General features: G+C 30.2%; 2 protein-coding genes across 3 annotated transcripts in view; both read right to left on the reverse strand.

Moving 5' to 3' along the window:
- Positions 1–3545: 3545 nt before the first annotated feature.
- LOC130441547 (crustapain-like) lies at positions 3546–8733 on the reverse strand. The gene is made up of 2 exons (XM_056775273.1): positions 8569–8733; positions 3546–3876 (listed from the first exon to the last, which is right to left on the reverse strand). Exons 1-2 carry the CDS (start codon positions 8653–8655, stop codon positions 3658–3660), a joined length of 306 nt encoding a protein of 101 aa, XP_056631251.1. The 5' UTR covers positions 8656–8733; the 3' UTR covers positions 3546–3657.
- A 3858-nt stretch (positions 8734–12591) lies between these two features.
- Positions 12592–20542, reverse strand: part of LOC130441269 (ribosomal protein S6 kinase alpha-5-like) — a 193218-nt gene continuing 185267 nt past the window's right edge. For both annotated transcript variants that reach the window (XM_056774865.1, XM_056774864.1), the window contains exon 10: positions 12592–19732. In XM_056774865.1, coding sequence (XP_056630843.1) covers positions 19132–19732 — 601 coding nt within the window. In that variant the 3' untranslated portion in view covers positions 12592–19131. The remainder of the gene's footprint in view (positions 19733–20542) is intronic.

The raw sequence follows: 20542 nt of genomic DNA on the forward strand, positions 1-20542 counted from the left end.
AGTATCTAAATTCAATATAGTCATTTTCAAATCTTCTTCATCGACTCAACGCCTCACATACGTAGATTTCTAGGAATTAGGCGGCCATAAGTCGAAATTCCAATAATCGACTAATGACAAACAATTTTTTTCCTGGAATAGTAGACTACCTGACGAACAATAGCCAACCCCACTCACATCCCTAGACTTCGCGAGCGCGCTGCATTACTAGTCGAAACTTGATTGTCGCACTTACTGCACGTGAAAGTTCTTGACGCCCTTTTCGTATATCATTTTCTTGGGTGAATATTTTATGTGTCGTGTCATATTTGCTTGTTTAAGTGATGGATACCAATAATACAAGTAAGCCTTTATTAAATTAATATGAAATTGTATTAAATATATTGCCAATAAATGACTTAATGAGCCGTCAATAATACCCTTTTTTAGAAATGTTTTCAATTTCAATCGAAAAAAAACTTTACTTTCGCACCTTTCCGACTTACATTTTTGATTTCATTATATAGTATAAAGTAGTATAAAGTCTTATAAAGAAAACTGCTTAAAAACAGCTGATAGTTTTTGCTAGTTTTAAAAATAAATGAGTTTGAAATTTTTTTGACAAAAATATGAAAAAATCGGATTTTATGTTTTTGTGTTAATATTATTTTTTTATTGTTATAGGTTCACCTGGCTGCTCGGGGGTGTAAATGTTGACTCGTAAATACCTCTTCGATAAAATGAACGAGCAACATTCATTATCGATAAATGAAAAAATTAAATATTTAGAAAATTATTTACTCGAGTGTTACGGGGACACAGAAGAACATAAAGTGATGTGATAAAAAAGAAGTTTTCGTATTTTAAATGTGATTTGATAAAGAGGTGGTCTCGGGCGCATAGAATACTTGAAAACTTTTTGGCGGCCAATAATTCTTGCTTGGAAGGAACATTTGAGATCCCCGTAGACACGCAACAAAGGCCAGGACGACCTACCAAATCTTTTACCGAATCTAGCGAAAGAACAAAGAGAGGAAGAACTGAAGGAGTCCGCGCATCTTACGACGAAGAATTAATTGTTCACGCGGCACAAGTAATTTTACAAACAGAAGGAAAAAGAAACGCGTCTACTGTTTTAAAAGACATTACAAATTCTTCTGCGCCAGTGATTGTAAAAACGGACATTCAAAGTCTAAAGAAATAGAGCCCCTTACTCCTCTGCAAGCACTGACAATGTTTGTTGAAGCCGATTTGACCATAAGACAGTACGAAATTATTCGAGCAACGAACAAAAGATTCTATCCACATTATGAATTATTATTGAAGGCCAAAGAAGATTGCTACCCAACCAAGGAGTCATTACGAGTGACGTCTACCTGCGGAAGGAAACCTACAATCTTTGTTGGATCACACTGTAACCAGATTATCCCTCTTCTTAGAAGAAGTCTTACTCACACTTGATGCCGTTGAAAGGAACTCTTTACTGATAATCTACAAATGGGGTTGTGACGGCTCTCAACAAGTTTAAACAAAGACTCTCAAATGAAGATGAATCTGATGCTAATATTTTTATAAGCTCATTTATGCCTCTACGAACTGTTTGTGGTGAGGATAAAAGTAAAATCGTGTGGCAAAATCCAACTCCATCTTCACCTAGATATTGCCGTCCAATAAGATTTAGATTCGTAAAAGAATCTACGGACATCACAAAAGAAGAAATCAATTATGTAAAGAATAGTGCAAACTCATTAAACTTGACGAGAGTTGACCTCATTGGAGAGAATTTTTTTTAACATAGTTTTAAATTGACTATGGTTGACGGAAAGGTCTGCAATGCAGCTACAGACACCAAATCGACCAGCAGATGTTATATATGTGGAGCTACATCAAAAGATTTTAATGATTTAACAAAAAAAATGATGTATGCCCTGAAGCTCTTGAATTTGGCCTTTCCGTATTACATGCAAGAATCCGGATATTCGAAAGTGTGCTGCATTTAGCATATAAATTCCTCGTGAAAATATATCGCGAGAGACGAACCGAAGAAGAAAAAAATCTAGAAAAGCAGAAGAAACTTGATATTCAGCAAAGATTTAGAGAGGAGACAGGTTTCTTAGTCGATATGCCAAAAAGTAACTTCGGAAGCACAAACGATGGAAATATCAGCAGAAGATTCTTCGAGAACCCTGAATTGGCTGCAGAAATCACTGGAATAAGTTATGACTTGATTATTAGATTAAAAGTGATATTAGAAGCCATATCAAGTGGCCATAAGATTGACGAAGCAAAATATGATAAATACGCCATGGAAACTGCGAAACTATATGTTGAGTTATATGGCTGGCATCTTATGACTCCAACGATACATAAGGTCTTAATTCATGGAGCTTCAATAATAAAAAATTCGTTGTTGCCGATAGGGCAACTTTCGGAAGAAGCTGATGACGCCCGCAATAAACATTTTAGATCTTATCGCCTAAACTTTGCTCGCAAGTTTTCGAGGGAAGAATGCAACTTAGAAATTTATCATAGGTTACTATTAACATCCGAACCATTTATTAGTTCCATGAGAAAGACCAAAAAAACCGCTTCAAAATTATTTTTGCCTGAGACAATGCAGCTATTAATTCCTGCTGAGCCAAACCGACCAATGGAAATTGATGAAAGCGGTGAAAATTTAAATGTAGATGAATAAGTCCCCAATGTATGATTGATTATTTTTAGTGATTATCTATTTAGCTTATGTAAATTTAATATTGTATATAACGAATGTAAAGATCCTTTTAATAATATAATATATGTACTTACTTATTAGAACAAAATAAACTTTATTTTATTTAATAATACATACCTAAAAGTATTACTAAAACGTAGACAGCTGTCCCTCCTTGAGGAAAGCCGTGAGTATGTCATATGTATTTTCAATATAATATTAAAAAACACTTTGAAATCAACTACGATCCCGAATAAAATATTTTTTGATAAAAAATCACAAGTAGGTGCCTAACCACCGTGCACCAACAAATAATTTCGATAAGTTATTCCAAACACAGAATTCTTTTTATGTAACTATTTTGTAATATAAATATCGCATAAAATAATTTTGGCCGCCTAAATCCTGAAAAACGATCTATGTGCGCCTCGTTAGCAATTTTTGATGAAAACTGTTGATGTTCGATTAGGAATGTAGGTATTTTATACATGATTAAGTTTTACTAGTAATAATGCTAGGTCAGGGAAAGGACTTCTTCTTGTCATAGATTTTATACAGACACCTTTTTTACCTTATTTAAGAAAAATATTCAATGATCATAAAAGCGAATAATAGAAAATTTGTTTTTCTTTAAAACACCTTAGAAAGAATCAAATTTCCGCTGCTTTTTCGTATTTTCTTTCGGGTACTTATTTTAGGAAATATTTCATATGAAAATTGACATAACACAGGCATGCGGCTTCAGACAATTTTGTATTTGCGTCCCCTAATCCAAAATGTTTTCGAAATTAAGAATCGGCTTAAATTAATCATGTAGATGCCGATAAATACACTGCAGACATGAAATAATTGGTATATTGAATTTCAACATTTATTCAAGCCATTAAGGTAACATTATTCAAAATCTACTACAATTTTTAACAAATTATTAGGTTATATAGCACATCAAACCACTGAAAAGAAGGCTATTTGTCCAAGGCAATAGGTAATGGAGATAACTCATGGTTTCTATGTGACCACTCATCAGCAGATAGATCAGTGAATGGGGTAATATCCAATCGGCTACTTACTTCCCCTTTATCGTATTTCTTATTGTTTTCTTCTATAAACCTCAAATTTTCTTGGAATATTTTAAAACGCTTTTCTTCTTCTTCTGGAGTGTCGTAGGTTTTTTCAAACTCTTTCTAAAAACAAGTATATATACATGTGTATGTGAAGTATTAATATATATATATATATATATATATATATATATATATATATATATATATATTATATAAAATGTACCACACTCGAATCATAGCTGCTCTCAAAAATTAAAGTGTTGTCCCCTAGCAAAGTATTTCAGAAAATTATTACTACTGTGACAGAATTCATTCAGATTTTAAGGTAAGTTTTTCAAACGAATAAAGGTGTTTGTAAATTTTTGTCAATAATAATGAGTTCGCCTTTACTTATACCATAGATCAAGGAAGTATTTAGTGATTGCCAACTCACACTTCTACTAGATTGAGAATGAAGCCAAAGAAATTCTGGGAGCTAAGAGGTTCCCTATTTGAAAATTTCAAATTTTCATTCATTATTAGGTCGATAAACAATTAGTGTTGTGTTAGGATAAGTTTTCATAAATAAATCAGTTGATCCAAAAATTTGGGACAAATATCTATCCACTTCCATAAGTAATCCTAATAACTGAATTAAATACGTAATTTATAGCTATTTTCCTTTATTCGTGGAAGAGAATTTTGATGATAATTGGTATTGGCAACAGAATGAGGTATACAACTCATTTGATGAAATGCTCATAGATCATTAACGTATATCTCAACCTAATAGAAAGAAAATACAAATAAGAGTTAAATATGTACCGCAACAATATAGATCTACACTTGCAAATATTCATCGAGATGTAATTTCAACAACGATAGATGATCCACACAGTATGGAAATTCTCTAATGTCTAGAGATTTGGATATTGGAAAGTCTTAAGCATCAAATATTTTTAAAAAAGCAATATTTATGAGTTAATTCAATATGACACTGATTACAGATTTGAATGCTGTGAGAATCTGATGAATATATATAATATTTTGATGATGTCTTATAACTTTTGTGACTAAATCTAATTTTATATTCATTCAACTAACTCGATACCTGTTTCAAAGATGGTTATTTGAAATTTGTTTTGTCCAATAAATATTTGTTTGAGAGATAGGATAACATTAATATCTTAAGAACCAATTTGGTTCTATATATCATTCTGCTTTATACGATAAGAATTCAAGATTTGACTTATATATTCAATGGAATGAAATCTTTATGTTGAGTAAGCTTATGACAATTTCCTGCCATTCCTAATCGTGCTATAACACTTGTTGCGGACACCTCCATAGTACAGTATGGATTGTTTTATAATATTTTATTCTCAAATTCAAATTAATAGATAAAAGAATATTGGAGTTTTAACGATTCAAAATATTTATTACATAAAACTGTTTGTTAATTCCGTAATGTGAGCTAGTTTCTGAGGCACATGCAAACGATTCTGGAGGAAACTCACATAACGAAAAATCTACAAGCTCTATCATAAGGATCCTTGCGACCAATCCAAAGATCGTGTAAATATGCTTGTTACCAATGGAAAATCAAGTATTAAGATAAGAAGTACCAGCTACAGTTGCTTCACCAAAAAAAGAAAAATCCATTCTTCCGCCGGGATTTGATACAGAAAACATTTTCTGAGCCCCAGATCCGCACAATATGAGTGTTCACTAATGTGAAAGGCCGATTCATCACTGAAGACAACATGATACAGTGATAAGTGTAATCGACAAACAGTCGATGAAAGAATCACTAATTCGACAGTAGACTTTCGAACTAATCTCCCACTTCTAAGAATTTCTGGAACCGTTAGTAATATTCATACTGAACACACTGTTTATACCACCACTACACAAACACTCACAATTACATTGTCTAACACGCGTTTCGGCAAACAAATTATCGTCGTCAGAGATTTAAGTTTTACCTTGGTTATCGAAACGCGCGTCAGACAGTGTAATTGTGAGTATTGGCGTAGTGGTGGTGTAATCAGTGTGTTCAGAATCTCCCATTCGTTCTACAGTTCATTCACTAACTATTGGTTGTTCCGTGCTCTTTATTTCACAAAGAAGATAAAGTAATATTTCTTTCAGAGAAAACATTGAAATAATCCAAGTTACTGGTTTATCAACGTGATATCATCAACCATGAAAACGCAATTGCTGGTTTTCTATGAAGATTGTAGTATTATTAAACATCATCAACCCTCGTAAAATACTGTTAAACGTCATTTTATGCAATAATTCGCTTATATTTACTTTCGTTACTCATTATTTCGGGTGATATACATTGAAGAAGTCGTATATTATTCACGTGAAAATAATGTAAAAAAAACTCATATGTTCTTATCCGATTTTCAATTGTTTTCAAGTTATGGAGTAATTAAAAATGTTCATCTAGCTTTCCACTTATATCTGAATTTTAACATTTTCAAAGTATGTCATGTTCGAGGCTCAAAGGCATTTGATAATTCCGACGTTTGTCAGTGTTCAGTGTACAGTAACTGAACGTTTAATTTCGAATTAATGTGATTGTTAGTGTTGCAAAATGCCAGATACTTATTCAAATTTAGAATATGCAAATATGGTGTTTGTTTATGGTTTCTGTAATGGAAATTCTACAGCTGCTGCTGAAGAATATCGTCAACGTTTTCCACACCAAAGATATTCTGATAAAAACGTATTTATTAGAGTTTTTAACAAATTGTGCGAGACTGGTAAGGTTCCCAGTGCTAACATATCATCTGAACGCGCTACTCGACAAGGTTTAGTAGAAGTAAAAAATATTCTGTATCTAGTAGAAGAAGATGCAACTACTAGCTCACGGAGAATTGCCACTCAATAGGTAACTATCATGTATGGTCGGACGAAAATCCCCACGCAACAGTCGAAAGCAATTTTCAACATCGGTTTTCTGTAAACGTGTGGTGTGGTATGGTTGACAGTTATTTAATTGGTCCTTTCATTTTGGAGAATCGTCTCATAGGAGACAACTACCTAAATTTTTTACAAAATGAATTACAAAGCCTACTAGAGGATGTTCCTGTAAATATTAGAATGCAGATGTACTATCAGCACGATGGAGCTCCTGCACATGTCGCTCGTTAGGTCAAGCAATATTTGGACCTCACCAAGCAGAAAATGTGTAGAAGTCAATGACGGTGTTTGTGAACGTTTATTGAAAGAACGCTATGATTAAGAAAATGTTTATGTGATATTTGTTTATTTGTTAATATGTTATAACTTGAAAACAAATGAAAATTGGATAAGAACATATGAGTTTTTTTTACATTATTTTCACGTGTATAATACACTCCTAAGGTTTGGTGCGCTCCTCCCGGCTCACCCTGTATATTAGAGGAGAGTTAGAAATAGTCCAAAAGGCTCCAAAACTTTATGAAAAAGAGCATAAATTTAGTATTGAGAAAGCTCTAAGGGATGATCAACTAACGAGAGCCCTGTTAAAAAAAAATAATTTATTAGACTATTATCACTGGGTTTAAGATCATTTTTTAATTGGTTGAAACAGCTTGTTATTTTCAGGTAGATGGTGCTTTCATTCATAATTTAAGAAATGTACGCTGGAAGGCAGGAACATCTCTTTTGAATTGTCAACTACGAGATCCTCCGCCGTTTCCTAGCGCAATTTTAATTTTGAGGAAATGGTAAAAAATAAGCAATATAAACCTAGGCAGTCGAATTAGATTAAATAATCATTGGAAATATGACTTCATGATATATTCTGATGATAATTATTGAATCGGAAAAACAATTTTCTCATATGATATTTCATGTTAACAGTTCAAGGTAGCGCAAATTATTCATATCATAGATAGAATCCATTTTCGCTTCAAAGCTACAATGTAAATATCGAAATATTCATTATTTTGTATGCATTAAAATTGAAGACTCGTAAACGAGAAGTTCATTTAAGAGAGGTAATTTCTAACTACCTTGAAATCCTTCAATCCGAAATTCAAAGATATTCCCTAGAGCTCAAAGGACAAGAAACAGCGTTACTTAGCGAAAATCCATTTCATAGAACTTTGAATGTTACCAACCTACGTAGGAGCGGGACAAATTTTTGGAAATGCCACTTCACTCTGTGAATCATTTCAGAAAAAAACATGAATATTGGTGTACCATGTTTCACTCATATTTCATTTAAAATATTACTGCTATTTGTTAATACTTTTTTGTAAAATTGAACTTTCGAGACTATTATGTATTAACTAAGTTGAAATTTCTGGAACCGTTGGTGATATTCATACTAAAAGCACTGTTATCGTCTTCAGAGACTTAAGGTAAACTGTTTAGTTTACCTAAACCGTTTACCTTCTGCGCAAAAGTCAGAAGCCAGAGATGAATTAAAGACCAAGATGACATGTGGCTTTGTTGGAACATTAAAAAATAATATTACTCTAAAGAAAGAGAATCTTTACCATTATATTTATTGAAATATAGAAAAGGGGCCGTGATTCTAAAAAAGTTAGGAGCCACTGTAATGTAATGTCTTACTGTATACAATTTTCTATCTAATCTACGGAAACATATCAAAAACTACTCTGAATCAAAAATTCTGATGAAAATTAAGAAAAATAGTCGAAGCGCACAAACAACAAATCAAATGTTATATAATTTGATTACATGAAGAGAAAAGAAAATGTATATAAAAAGAAGAATAAAAATACAAAGTAAAAAGAGCTTGGTAGACTAAATTAAAAGTAAAATGAAATTAAAAAAAAGTAGAAGTAATAATAAAATTTAAAAAATCACCTTAAATTCGGCGAATTGTTCTTCATCGGTGAGCGCAACCACCATTGCCAAGGCAGCTAACAAAAATAATAAGCTTTTACAAATCATCCCAAAAAATCTATTACCAACAACTGTATTGAAAATATAAGTAACAATGTAGGTGCTTATTTTCTCTGCTATTTATATAACTTGTACTAATCTTTTTAATTAACCATTGGCATTGTTAGTATTGGGTATATCCACTATTTATATTTTATCCCATTATAACTCATATATAACCTTGGATATGAATGATAGATTGTGTTTATATAATGGTACTATTACAAGTATTAATTAAAAGTGTCAGAAATCCGGAAGGAGTTTTCTCAAAAATTTATTTCCATCATTCGTTATTATATAAATCATTTGAAAATTGCATTTACCATTAGCGTATCCTCAATTCAACTGAAGAAAATGTGATTAGAAATTACAAATAGAAAGTTTTTGGCATTATTTCGTCAATTTCTATTCTATTTTGCATTGCATGAGAAAACACATAGACTTGACAAAAATAAACTATGAAAGTAAATTCAATTTTGCAGTTTCCGGTCACTTTATTGAGTGAAGAAATAAGTTCTTTCCAGTAATGATTGCATATTTTTTCAAGTAGACGCACTGACTAATATCCCCAATTTATTTTGAACCCTTAAAGTATGCTTGTAAGTTGGATTAGATTTATTTCGAGAGCTATGGAACTCGTCCAGGAATTTTTGAGGCTTCTGATGACAAATAGAAATATCTTTTTCTTAAAATACCTCTTCTTTATCTATGAGTTTCTGTTCATCTTGTGTAAAATATTCTTTCAACATAATATAAACTTTTACCATCCTGGCAATTTCCTTACATCCGAATTTATTCTTCTTCTGTAGCTCCAATCTTCTGCTTTAACCCCTCTAAAGTCGTTCTGAATTACTGTTAAACGGAAGTTGGACGGCACATTAGATTTAAGTACATGATAGCAGATGTATTTTGACACATTTTTGCACTTACTATATCTATTTTTATCGATATTGAACGACTGAATATTATATCAGAGTAATCGAATCTCTTTACCGTCATAGCTACTCTTATCTTTGCTCCACTATCCACAATCTCTTTCCCTCTTCTACGCAACGATCTGTGCCAATGGCCACTATTCTTCTTTTCCATACAGCACAGTTGATCGGATTATTTTCCTGTATAGTAAGCTAAATAGCTCTGCGATTTCTATATTTTTTGCACATCTTCCATTTTTCAACTTCGTTTTGTAAAACACGTCACCTTCAAATACGTCACCTCTTTCATAAAGTAACGTAACTTGTTAATATTTCGATTTCTGTTTAGGTTTATATCAAATTTTTGTCAATTAAATGTTTTATTGCGAGAACCTCTTGGTTTTTCAACAAATCTAAATTCTTTTGTCTGTTCAAATTGCCCTACACACATTTTGGCCTAATATTAACTTTCAAAGGACTTATTTTTTGTACCCGCATCTATGAAGAATTCTTGTACTAGAATGAAACTTATTGTTCTTAATAATGTTTTAGATGCATGCAATAACTTCATGTAATGGAATTTTCTAAATAAATATAGAAGAATAATTTCCAAACCTTTTGATATCCTTCAAGTATTCCATCATTAGTTACAGTCTTTTGCCGGCAATTGTCAATATTAATGTCCCGAGTGCATGTCAAATTGGCGATAATTTAATTTTCTCGAGTGCGCGAATGCGCACGAGAGGAAATTATGAGACAATTTGACATGCACGAGAGGGCATTTTGGCAGACTATTTCCTGAGAAAAATTTAATTTAAAATAAACAATAATTGTTCCTTTTCTTAAAATATAAAATTAAAACCAAATGATGTTTATTAATCCTAAACATAAAATATTACAGCTTTTTGGATGGCTTAAATTTTTCAAAGGAAATAGTCAGTTGTATCCACTTCTTCAAAAAAATATCTTCAAAACTACTGTTTTGGTAATTTGATTGTGATTAGGATGCGTATCATTAAATGAATAAGCAATCTAATGATAAATTATTCAACGATCAACGTAACTACTCATCATAAGAATCTTTCCTGTTCGGTAATAAGTTAAATTTTAAAAATGCCTAATTACAATGAGCACCTGCCACTAATGACATTGACTACAATTTTTCCCTATTATGCCAGCCACTTCAACAAATATGTATTTGGCGAACAGAAAAAAAATATTGTTCCTCAATATAGAATTTTTTTTTGATGATGTAACTTATCTAACTAAAAGGAAATAATTTATTCCATTAGATAAGAAATATTGTGTCATGCTTGGTTATCTACAATGAGAACTATATTTTAATACAACAACGTGGTGCAATAAATTTGCTTCAGCAGTTATGTAAATCAAAACATAAACACTAGTCAGATAAAAATCTTTTTTTGCATACTGTATATACGAACCGAAAAATTTTAATATTTACACGGTTGTTTGTTAGATTATCGGCAAGTATAATGGACTATGCTCTGTATTCAATCAAATTGATATCCTTCCAAAAGTTGCCATAATCTTACTCAAACTATTAATAACACATAACATTTTATTTAACAGTTATTAGCAATTAAAATCATAACAGTTCTATAAGCTAGTAGATTGGATCAGGGGCCTATGGGCTCGTCTTGACGTGATAAGGTCTCTTCCAGTCATAAGACCTCTTTATTCATTTATTAGACCAGATGGCCAGTTCTTTTGAGTCTTCTATTAGCTAGAAGTTCTACGAAGGGATGGAGTAAGGGGTTACTGTATGATTCTATCCTTTTATGGTGTTTTGTGCTGTGTTCTGCAATTACGTCCTGTACGAAGGGGTTTCTTAGGTCTTCATGGAGAGCCTGGTTTGACACGTACCATGAAGCATCAGCTATTTTTCCATAAGTCCATCTAGGTTTTATGACAGCTTTGTATATGAGTATTTTGTTTTCCAAAGATAGTTTCGATTTTCTACCAATTTACCAGTGTAGATTTTTTATTCTTAGGTCAATTTGTTTTTGCTTTTTTAAAATATGTTGTTTCCAAGTTTTGAATCAAGGTGTATTCTTAGGTATTTAGTACGAGTGGATTGTGGAATTTGAACGTTATTAAGCCATGACATGACATAAATATTAATAACGTAAAATTGTTAAAAAATGTACCCACTGATAAATTGTTGGATGCATTTGAAAGAATTGAAATTGTAAGAGTAGCTTAAATAGGGACAAAGGGCCAGTTCCTTACAACCCACTCTATAGTTTAGTAGTCAAGGATTAAATGTAATTCCCGCCAAGGAGGTTTTCCCGCTTAAACTAGACCGGAAAAGAATATCTTGAAATGGTACATAATCAGTTAGAAATCAGAGGAAAAAAGTGGGATAGGAGTATATGCCCAGCTCTATGTAATGGGCGGCTCACTCCACGGCTCCTCGTGATTCGATTGCATATAGTATCGAAAAAAATTTGTTTGGAAATATTTAGATTTCATACACTTACAAAGCTAGAGCAGTTTTGTAGTTATTATAAGTTGAGTTGAAAACCAGGCACATGACTACCACTCAAAAATTTGTAACTTGTTTTTATTTATTATTTAATTGAGTTTCATTTCATCGAAATAATTTGTTCATTAAATATTTTCCAGTAAACGTCACTTTCAAATAAACCTGTTTAAGTGTAGTTCACTTACTGGTGCACTCATAGATGCATATTTACTCAAATCGAAAATATTTCCTTCAATCATGTTTATGTAAATTGAACATAAGAATTAAAAAGAGAAAATAAAGGAAACGCCAAAATCATAACTAAACTTTAAACGAAACATGGATACACGATACTGAATAATTTAATATGATTGAAGGTAGAAGTGTTAATTTAGCACATTCATCTGTGTTAATATTGAAAATGGAGTATCAGCAAATTTCTTCTAGAAAATTAGTTTGAATAGATTAGTGGAATAGTGGATTTAAGGAAATAATTAAAAAGCTATCAGTAAATAATTAAATATTTAATACTAACATAATTAAGGCATATTACAATCATATGTATCTTGCCCTAAACAAGCTTGAATTCCTCCTCGGTGGGAGGTTAGAATAAAAAGGCACTGTCGTCCACTTGGTCTCTGATCAAATTTCTCAATACATTTTGATATATATATATATATATATATACATATCATTTACAGAAAAAATATCGTATATAAATGAACAATATTGGTAAATAATATAAAATTAAATACTAAAAACATGATAATTTTTTATAAGTGTTGTTAGGGTAACAAAAGAAAGTTATCACTGCAGATTTTTTCCAAAATCAATCAGTTTTTTTCAGATTGTTTCTATAAGAAGACAAAAATTACAACTTATTTTACTGCTTATTTCTTCTTATCTTCATTTTTAGAGCCTGTTGGTAACTTCTGAGTTTTGGAACCTAATTGACATATACTCATTTTAAATTTTTAAGAAACCTTCCAAAAGTAAATATTAAATTTATAAATTATATAAAACTTGTTTATAATTAAAAAACAAAATTGCAGCAGTAGTTTGCAAAACTAGCTTTAACTATGATTGTGGGGGATTTTCTACTAAACTTTGTTTTACTATATATAAGTATTGTAAGTGAAAGAAGAACTAGATTATAAGCAACCTCCCGACTTTCTAACTTTACAACATTATATTTCAATTACTGAACAGTTGAAAATAGTTGATCCACTCAAGTTGATTGACTTCTATCAGAATATTTTATTCAGAAAATCAAATTCCAGCAATATTCGAATGAAAAACTTATTTTTCCATTATTACAAAACATCAACGTGACAAATTTCCTCTTGCCCTTAAACAACGTGTACTTTTGATACATTGTACCTGAGTGCGAACAAAAACTAGCAAAGATTGAGAATCATTGACTCATTGGCATAATAGAAAAAATTCCATAATATAGAGAACAATTATAGATTTCATATTTTTTTATAATTTATTTATGTATTTATAAAAAAGTTAAATATGCCAATAGTATAATTATTCTGTATAAATATATTAACTGAAATAAAACCAGATAAATAATTTTCTATTTACTACTGACAACTGTGACAGAATAAAGTTTTAGGATGATATCAAAAAAAACATTTATAGGACTATAAATGTATTTCTGTTTTTATGATAAAACATTTCACTCATTTTTTTCAAATGTTCATGACAAGTTTTTGAAAGCCTTTTTTAATTTTATATAAAAGATCTGTTAAAACAAAATATCAAATATGTACCATCACTATTGTGATTGAAAGTATTAAAATTTAAAGCATTGAACTACTTCCAAATTTTATGAAATACTTGTGTTTTATATTTGCTAAAAAAATTGAATAAAATTATGAATATTTCAAGAGTAGTGATCTAAATTTATAAAGTGATTTCATTAATTTGTGATTCAAAGTAAAAAATATGGTTAGTAGTGTAATAAATTAAATATTTAGAATGAAATACAATAATTGAGAGCTAAACAATGAAAATGACAAGAATATAGACATATGGCAGTATTATTTAAAAACGCCAAAGCTCCATAGATGCAAAAAAACTATCAAGAGATAGGAAGAAATTAAAATCTGGAGTTAATGTTAATTAGTATAATTTAGAGTTTCATAATGACGCTAACTAAAAAGTGGTTAGTGAAAATACACATGTCACTAGGCAGCCAGAAAAACACTGAAGATTTTCCCAAACAGTTTAGAGAACATTTTTCGAAGCAGTTTAGAGAGTTTGGATTCAGTTCCTATTCAAAGTGAAAAAATATAATTGGTGGTATCAGAAAGTTCTACAAAAATATGAAAAAATTGAATCTGAATTGATATATATGGAGAAGTATTCGAAAATTAGAAGATATCGATTTTATATTGTATTGGTATCACAAAGTTAAAGACAAAAAATACACATCACCCAATCTTAAAATAAAGTTACCTACAATGGAAAAAAATTCAAACCACAAATTAATGGCTAAATAAGAGGACACCAAGAAATACTTCCAATTATATCCATTTTTGTTAACTACATTAAAGCAGCTTACCTGAAAGGTGAAGAGGGATCTCAATTTTAAATATAATGCTGATCAGTTGGAAAATAATTGGTTAAGTAATAGCTCTCTTGTATATTGAAACAGTGGCAAAGACAAAATTTAAATTGCTACTCTCTTGTGGAAATTGGTGAATCTTTAGTATTGATAATTTGGAGATAATGTATATGATCATTTAATTTTAACCTTCTGGAGCTAACATGTTGTCTCAGAGACCAACAGTTTACAATTTTTCCGAAAATTTACGATTGTGTCACGCTGTAGCCCGACAGCTTCCAGTACCTTCCTCCCCAAACATCTCTCTTCAGCAACGGATGTTACATTCCAAAAATCATAAAGATTGAATGGGGAAAATTTACCAAATTTCTGTAACCGCAAATGAGGCTCCACCAGATTCTGTTATCGGCCGATGTTATTGTTGTTCGAGTAAGAAAAGCAGTAAGACCAAATACTAGTGCTATAAATGTAAAAAAATTATATGTTTGGTACACGTAGTGTCAGCATTCGAAGAATGTATTGAAATCATAGTCTAATTTCATGTCATTAGTCATGGAGTGAATGGATATAATTATAGACCATCATGTATATCATAGTTACAAAAATAATTTGTTCTAAGTGAACTTTCTTCGAGTAAAGTTTAGGCAAAACAAATGATGTTGACATCTTCCAATGTAATTTCTATCTGCCAACATTCCCTAGCACCCCATAGAAACTCATAGTTTGAGAAAAAGTTGAAATAATTTTGTACAGGGCCGGATTAAGCTAGAGGCTTGGGCCCCAGTTCAAAAAGGGCCCCATCATTTGGAAATCATTCTGTATTTTTTGATGTGTTGATACCACAAATCTAACGTATTGATATTATTTTGTGAATTTTTCCGGGTTTTCGAATTCCTTAAGGCGGCCCCTTCAATATTTTAGCCCCGGGCCTTATAAATCTTAATCCGGCCCTGATTTAGTATCAAAAAAGTTGAAGTTGATACTAAAATACGCGAGTGAAATCTATACTCACTCATATAGTTGGAACAAATATGAATATTTGAAAATTGAATTGAAAAATACCTATAAGAATGAGTTGACTATAAGTGTTTTACTTTAAACTGCGTTCATATTTTACACTCAATGAGAGTAGTCAAATAAACATTCTAATTTTAAAGATGATATATACCTTCAAATACAATGTAGTAATAGAGTAATAACCTAGTTTTCTAGTTCATTTGATGTAATCAACTCGCAGCTTAAGAGTAATAAGAGCATTGTAATTCTAAACATATTTAGTGGACAAATATAATTAACAAACTAGAAATTTGAAAAGAAATGATAATAAATAGAAGTAATTCAATACTTTTCGAAGAAATAGTATCAGGTAATAATGAAGAATAAATATTTTAAATAATAAATAAAAAAATTAATAACTATTTTAACAATGAGTAGGTTGCACATATTTTAAAATAAAATTATACCAGTTTCAATACACATAAGCTTAAGTAAAAGTGAAACTAAGTGCAAAGGTCTTAAATAGCCAATGTTAGTTTTAAAGTTTTTATGTGTTGTATTCGATTTTGATTTTAGTATGTATCTTTAGTCACGCTAACTAAACATCCTGTATAACAGAACGCACTGAAAATATAGTATATCAAATATGAGTATATATATATATATATATATATATATATATATATATATATATATACATGTTGTTACAAAAATAATAGATATCTCGCACACAACCACCACCCTAACAAGCGTGAATTTAGTATATCGAGTAGAGTACTGAAAAAATATAGGGAACATAGGAATATCAATATAAATGTTTAACCACTGCAAGTTTCAATATAAGTTACTATAAATTATAATTGGATTCCACTAAAATTTACCAGAGTGTAATAGAGTAGATGTGAATTGGGTCGACTTCTTATTGCTTTAAAATTTTGTTTAATATCTTCCTAAATCCTAAATTGGTTGAAATAATCGTCAAATTTACTATTTTTCTCTTTTTTGTGGTCTTTTATGCTTCCCCGATCTTGTTTTGATAATAAATAATTGTGATAAAATTAGGGTACCCAAAAAACTGAAGGGGGGATCCAGTGGAACAGCTAAGTTTATTATATATAATACATTCTAATGATAGTTGATTGAATTAAGTTGGTTAAAAATTTTACATTGATATTTCTATGTTCGGTAAAATATTTTCCAATACTACTCGTATATAATTATTTTTCGAAACTTTTTCAATCGATGTTTAACCTGTGATCCTAGTTTCACTATCTGATGATAATAATAGAAATAATAATAATAATAATAATAATAATAATAATAATAATAATAATTATAATAACTAAATTCCTCACTCGAATAATTACTGAATGCACTTAATATTCAATATATTTGAACTGTTTGTATGAAGATTATCAAGTGTATACCTCAATCACATTTAGTGATCAAAATTCAAATTGAACCTTCCTCTAAGATATTAATTCATCCTTCTTGTAACAATTCGAAATATTAGTGAGTCACCTTATTTTCTAATACATTTTTTAGGATTTTTTGCGATATTGCAACCTTCCCAAACATTAAAAAAGTAACAAGTTATAATTCTTTAACATTAATACGTTCGCCACGGTTTTTTAATTAATCTGTACAAAAATTTTCATACAGTTATAATTAAACGACAAATAAACAATTTACAAAAATTCTCTATTATTTATTATATGCATTTATATTTTTAATAATAATATATACAAGTTTTTGGTATCTCTTTCCTTATACAGGTTGCATCAAGAAGCCAGAAAGTTTTTATTTTTATTTTCTATCAATATTCATTACAATAATTTGAATTGATTCCAAAGTTTTAAGAAAAAATTCTTGTCATCAAATGGAATAATTAAATTCTGAAAAAATTTAGCAAACGTCGATAAATAGAAAAATAATTGGTACATAAAAAAGAAGGACAGTAATAAATAAAAAGTGATTATGTCAATACAATATTCTTCAACTTGTATGATAATAATATATACTAATCATTATCCAGAACTTTTATTATGTTATGTTTAAATTATGCCCAGAAACGGAGATTGAAATTTTAATTTTAAACAGGTGAAATTTTGATTTTAATATTTTTGAATTAGAGTAATACTTGGCGATTGTCATAGGTGGGAATGAAATATTCCAGCTAAATATAAGTGATAATTTTATTCAACAGCCTCCCTTTATTCTATAAATATTTTCCACACAACCAATGAAAAATAGAAGGTAAATTAATAACAAAAGACTCCCTATTTCTGAAATACCTTCATTTAATTTGCTTTTCTCACTTTTGATGCACCCCGAATAAAAAACTAATAACATTCATTCTAATAAAGAAGTGCACTTAACAAGTTTGTTTGATGAAATGAAAATGAATTTTTTTACACCAAATGTTGCAAAAAATGTATTATACAAGGTTCACAGATTTTCTTAGCAGTTCATTCAAATATTTGTAAAAAAAATAGGTTAAATCGGATTTTTATTTTACTTTAGTTTAAAAATATTGGCAAATATATTTGTTATTCATGTAATTTCATCAAAAATAGAGTTGCTTTATGCTATTCCAAGCAACAAATATGTTCTCAGACAATAGATGAATAGTTTCTTCTTATTTAATTGTTGAAGGATGACTAAGAGGAATAAAAAATTGCTTGCAAAAAAACTTAAACATAAGACAGGAAATTTAATATATTTTTCGAAAATAAAATCAATTTGAAACATTTTTAAAAGATATAAGTGGATACAAAGAAATTGTCATTTATTTAATAGCAGCACCAATTTAGCTTTTTTCGTATCTTATAAAATAAAGAGTCCATCAAAAACCAAAGAAATAGAATAATGGTTAACAATTAGATTAAACAGATAAGTCTTTGGTATTAAAATATTTATTTTTTAAGTGTAAGTTGAAAAACCAGAATCTGAAAATGTGAATAATCATTATACCTTTATTATTCGAGAATTAAAACTATTTATTAATATTCTTTTTTGGAAAAAAATCACAAATAATGATACAACTGCAAAGAAAATACATCATCACAGCCTTACACAAATTATCATCAGAACCTATTTTTCACTTGATCGCAACATTTTCGTTCCTACTTCTTCAACATTAAAACCAAAAAAATGTATTTGACAAAAATTTGTAATTTATATTTAACCATTTTTATCACATTTTTTTTTGTTTTATTTTGGTAACCAACCTCCATTTTCCGTATGTTCCCCAATTTTTTTGAGTGTAAACTTACATTAAGCTCAAAATACTGAGTATAGATTATAGATCATCCCAAATTGATAATTCTTGTTCAAAAAGTATTAGAGAAATTTTGAAAGACTTATAAAAAGAATACAGTTAAATTTAATCATTTTGGGATAACCTTTACCAACAATTTGGGAGAGGGGGTTGAATATATCTACACCTCAATTTAACAACTACAAATGACTTGCAACTAAAAATAACTAGAAATTAAAAGAAAAGCGAGTGTCTACCGTTTCTTCTTTTTGTTTGTAGTAGTAACTTTCTTTCTAATTTTCGATTGAGGGGTATCTGGATGTTCGGCATCATCCACATCTACGATCTTCCTCTTTCTAGTCCTGTTTGGTAAACAAATAAATTCCATAGGTGGTTCTCCGTCAATTTCCAATCGAATTCTTCTTATTCGCTCACTCTGCCTGGATTGAATATACACTTTTTTCTCTCTTTTCTTCTTTTCCGTCTTACTATCAACGGAGTTTTTATCGGACATTACAATTCCGCTAGAGGTGGTTGATTCACGAATAGCATCCGAAATTCTCGATTCAGAACTAGTTGAATTTACTATATTGGGAACACTATTTGGTTCCGGTGGTGCTTGTTCACTAATTTCTTCAGTCTTTATAAGTTCAAGTGAGAGATTAGAGCGCGCTGGTGTCACAGGTCCGCTTTTGAGTGAGCTCTCACTAGTAAATGATGAATTAGAGCTGTTGTTATCTGATGAGCTCTTCTTCAATCTTCTTCTTTGAGCTAATTTAGCATTGAGGACATCCTGTAGCCGGAAACCTTCACGCTCTGCTTGATGAAAAGCGTTAAATGTGGTTTGGAGCGTCCTAGAAAAAAAAATAAAATCACTATCAAACAATTCACTTTATATTCAACATTAGATCCTTGGCATCAATTATGTTGATTTTGTTAAACATTTAGAACCCTAGTAAAGAACAAATTCAAAAGAAAAACGTTACATATACAAAAATAATTATGAAAATAACTGTGAAATGACTTGAACAAATAGTAACTTAAAATATATGAATTCCGACTATGAAAACTGATTATTCAGCCTTAAATGTAGCTTGGCATGGAGCAAGTTAACCTTGCAAGGTCGAAATACTGCATATGATATGAATCTTGTTATTGCATCATGGCTGCCAATAAACAAACTATTCCTTCCCTTTACTAATTTTTTAAAGTTCAATTTATTCATCCCTAACAAAAATAGAGGACGGCAAGTAAAAAAGCTTCCAAATAACTATAAATAACAAAAAACGCGAATCAACAAGACTAAAAGATTTACCACAGAAAATGAAAAAGTTTTTTAATTGTGACCGAATTGATCCGCTGATCTGGCTAGAATATGGTTAGTTGTTGAATAAAAAATAACTGAATTTCTATCTAGAATTGCAACAAGATGATGATAAATCACTTGAGATTTGTCCTTGTATGTTTATGAAGAAAGCATTTTGGTTCTAGTGTTGCATTGAATTTTATGTGAAGCTACTGTTAAAAAATTTAAAAGATCTTTTAAAAATTCAGAAATATTAAATATTTAAAGAGAATGGTGGGAAATCATTCTACTTTTATCTTATCATTATTGTGTTATTGTAAACAAAATTCGATTAAATCATTTTAGGAACAATTTGATA

The sequence above is a fragment of the Diorhabda sublineata genome, chromosome 3 (genome assembly GCF_026230105.1).
Source record: "Diorhabda sublineata isolate icDioSubl1.1 chromosome 3, icDioSubl1.1, whole genome shotgun sequence".
Lineage (NCBI taxonomy): Eukaryota > Metazoa > Arthropoda > Insecta > Coleoptera > Chrysomelidae > Diorhabda > Diorhabda sublineata.

Excerpts from the sequence above, each read along its gene's own strand:
- LOC130441547 (XM_056775273.1), bottom strand. The coding sequence starts at position 8,655 with ATGATTTGTAAAAGCTTATTATTTTTGTTAGCTGCCTTGGCAATGGTG. Across the intron at positions 3,877-8,568 it reads AACAATTCGCCGAATTTAAG|AAAGAGTTTGAAAAAACCTA; the intron begins GTGATTTTTTAA and ends ACTTGTTTTTAG.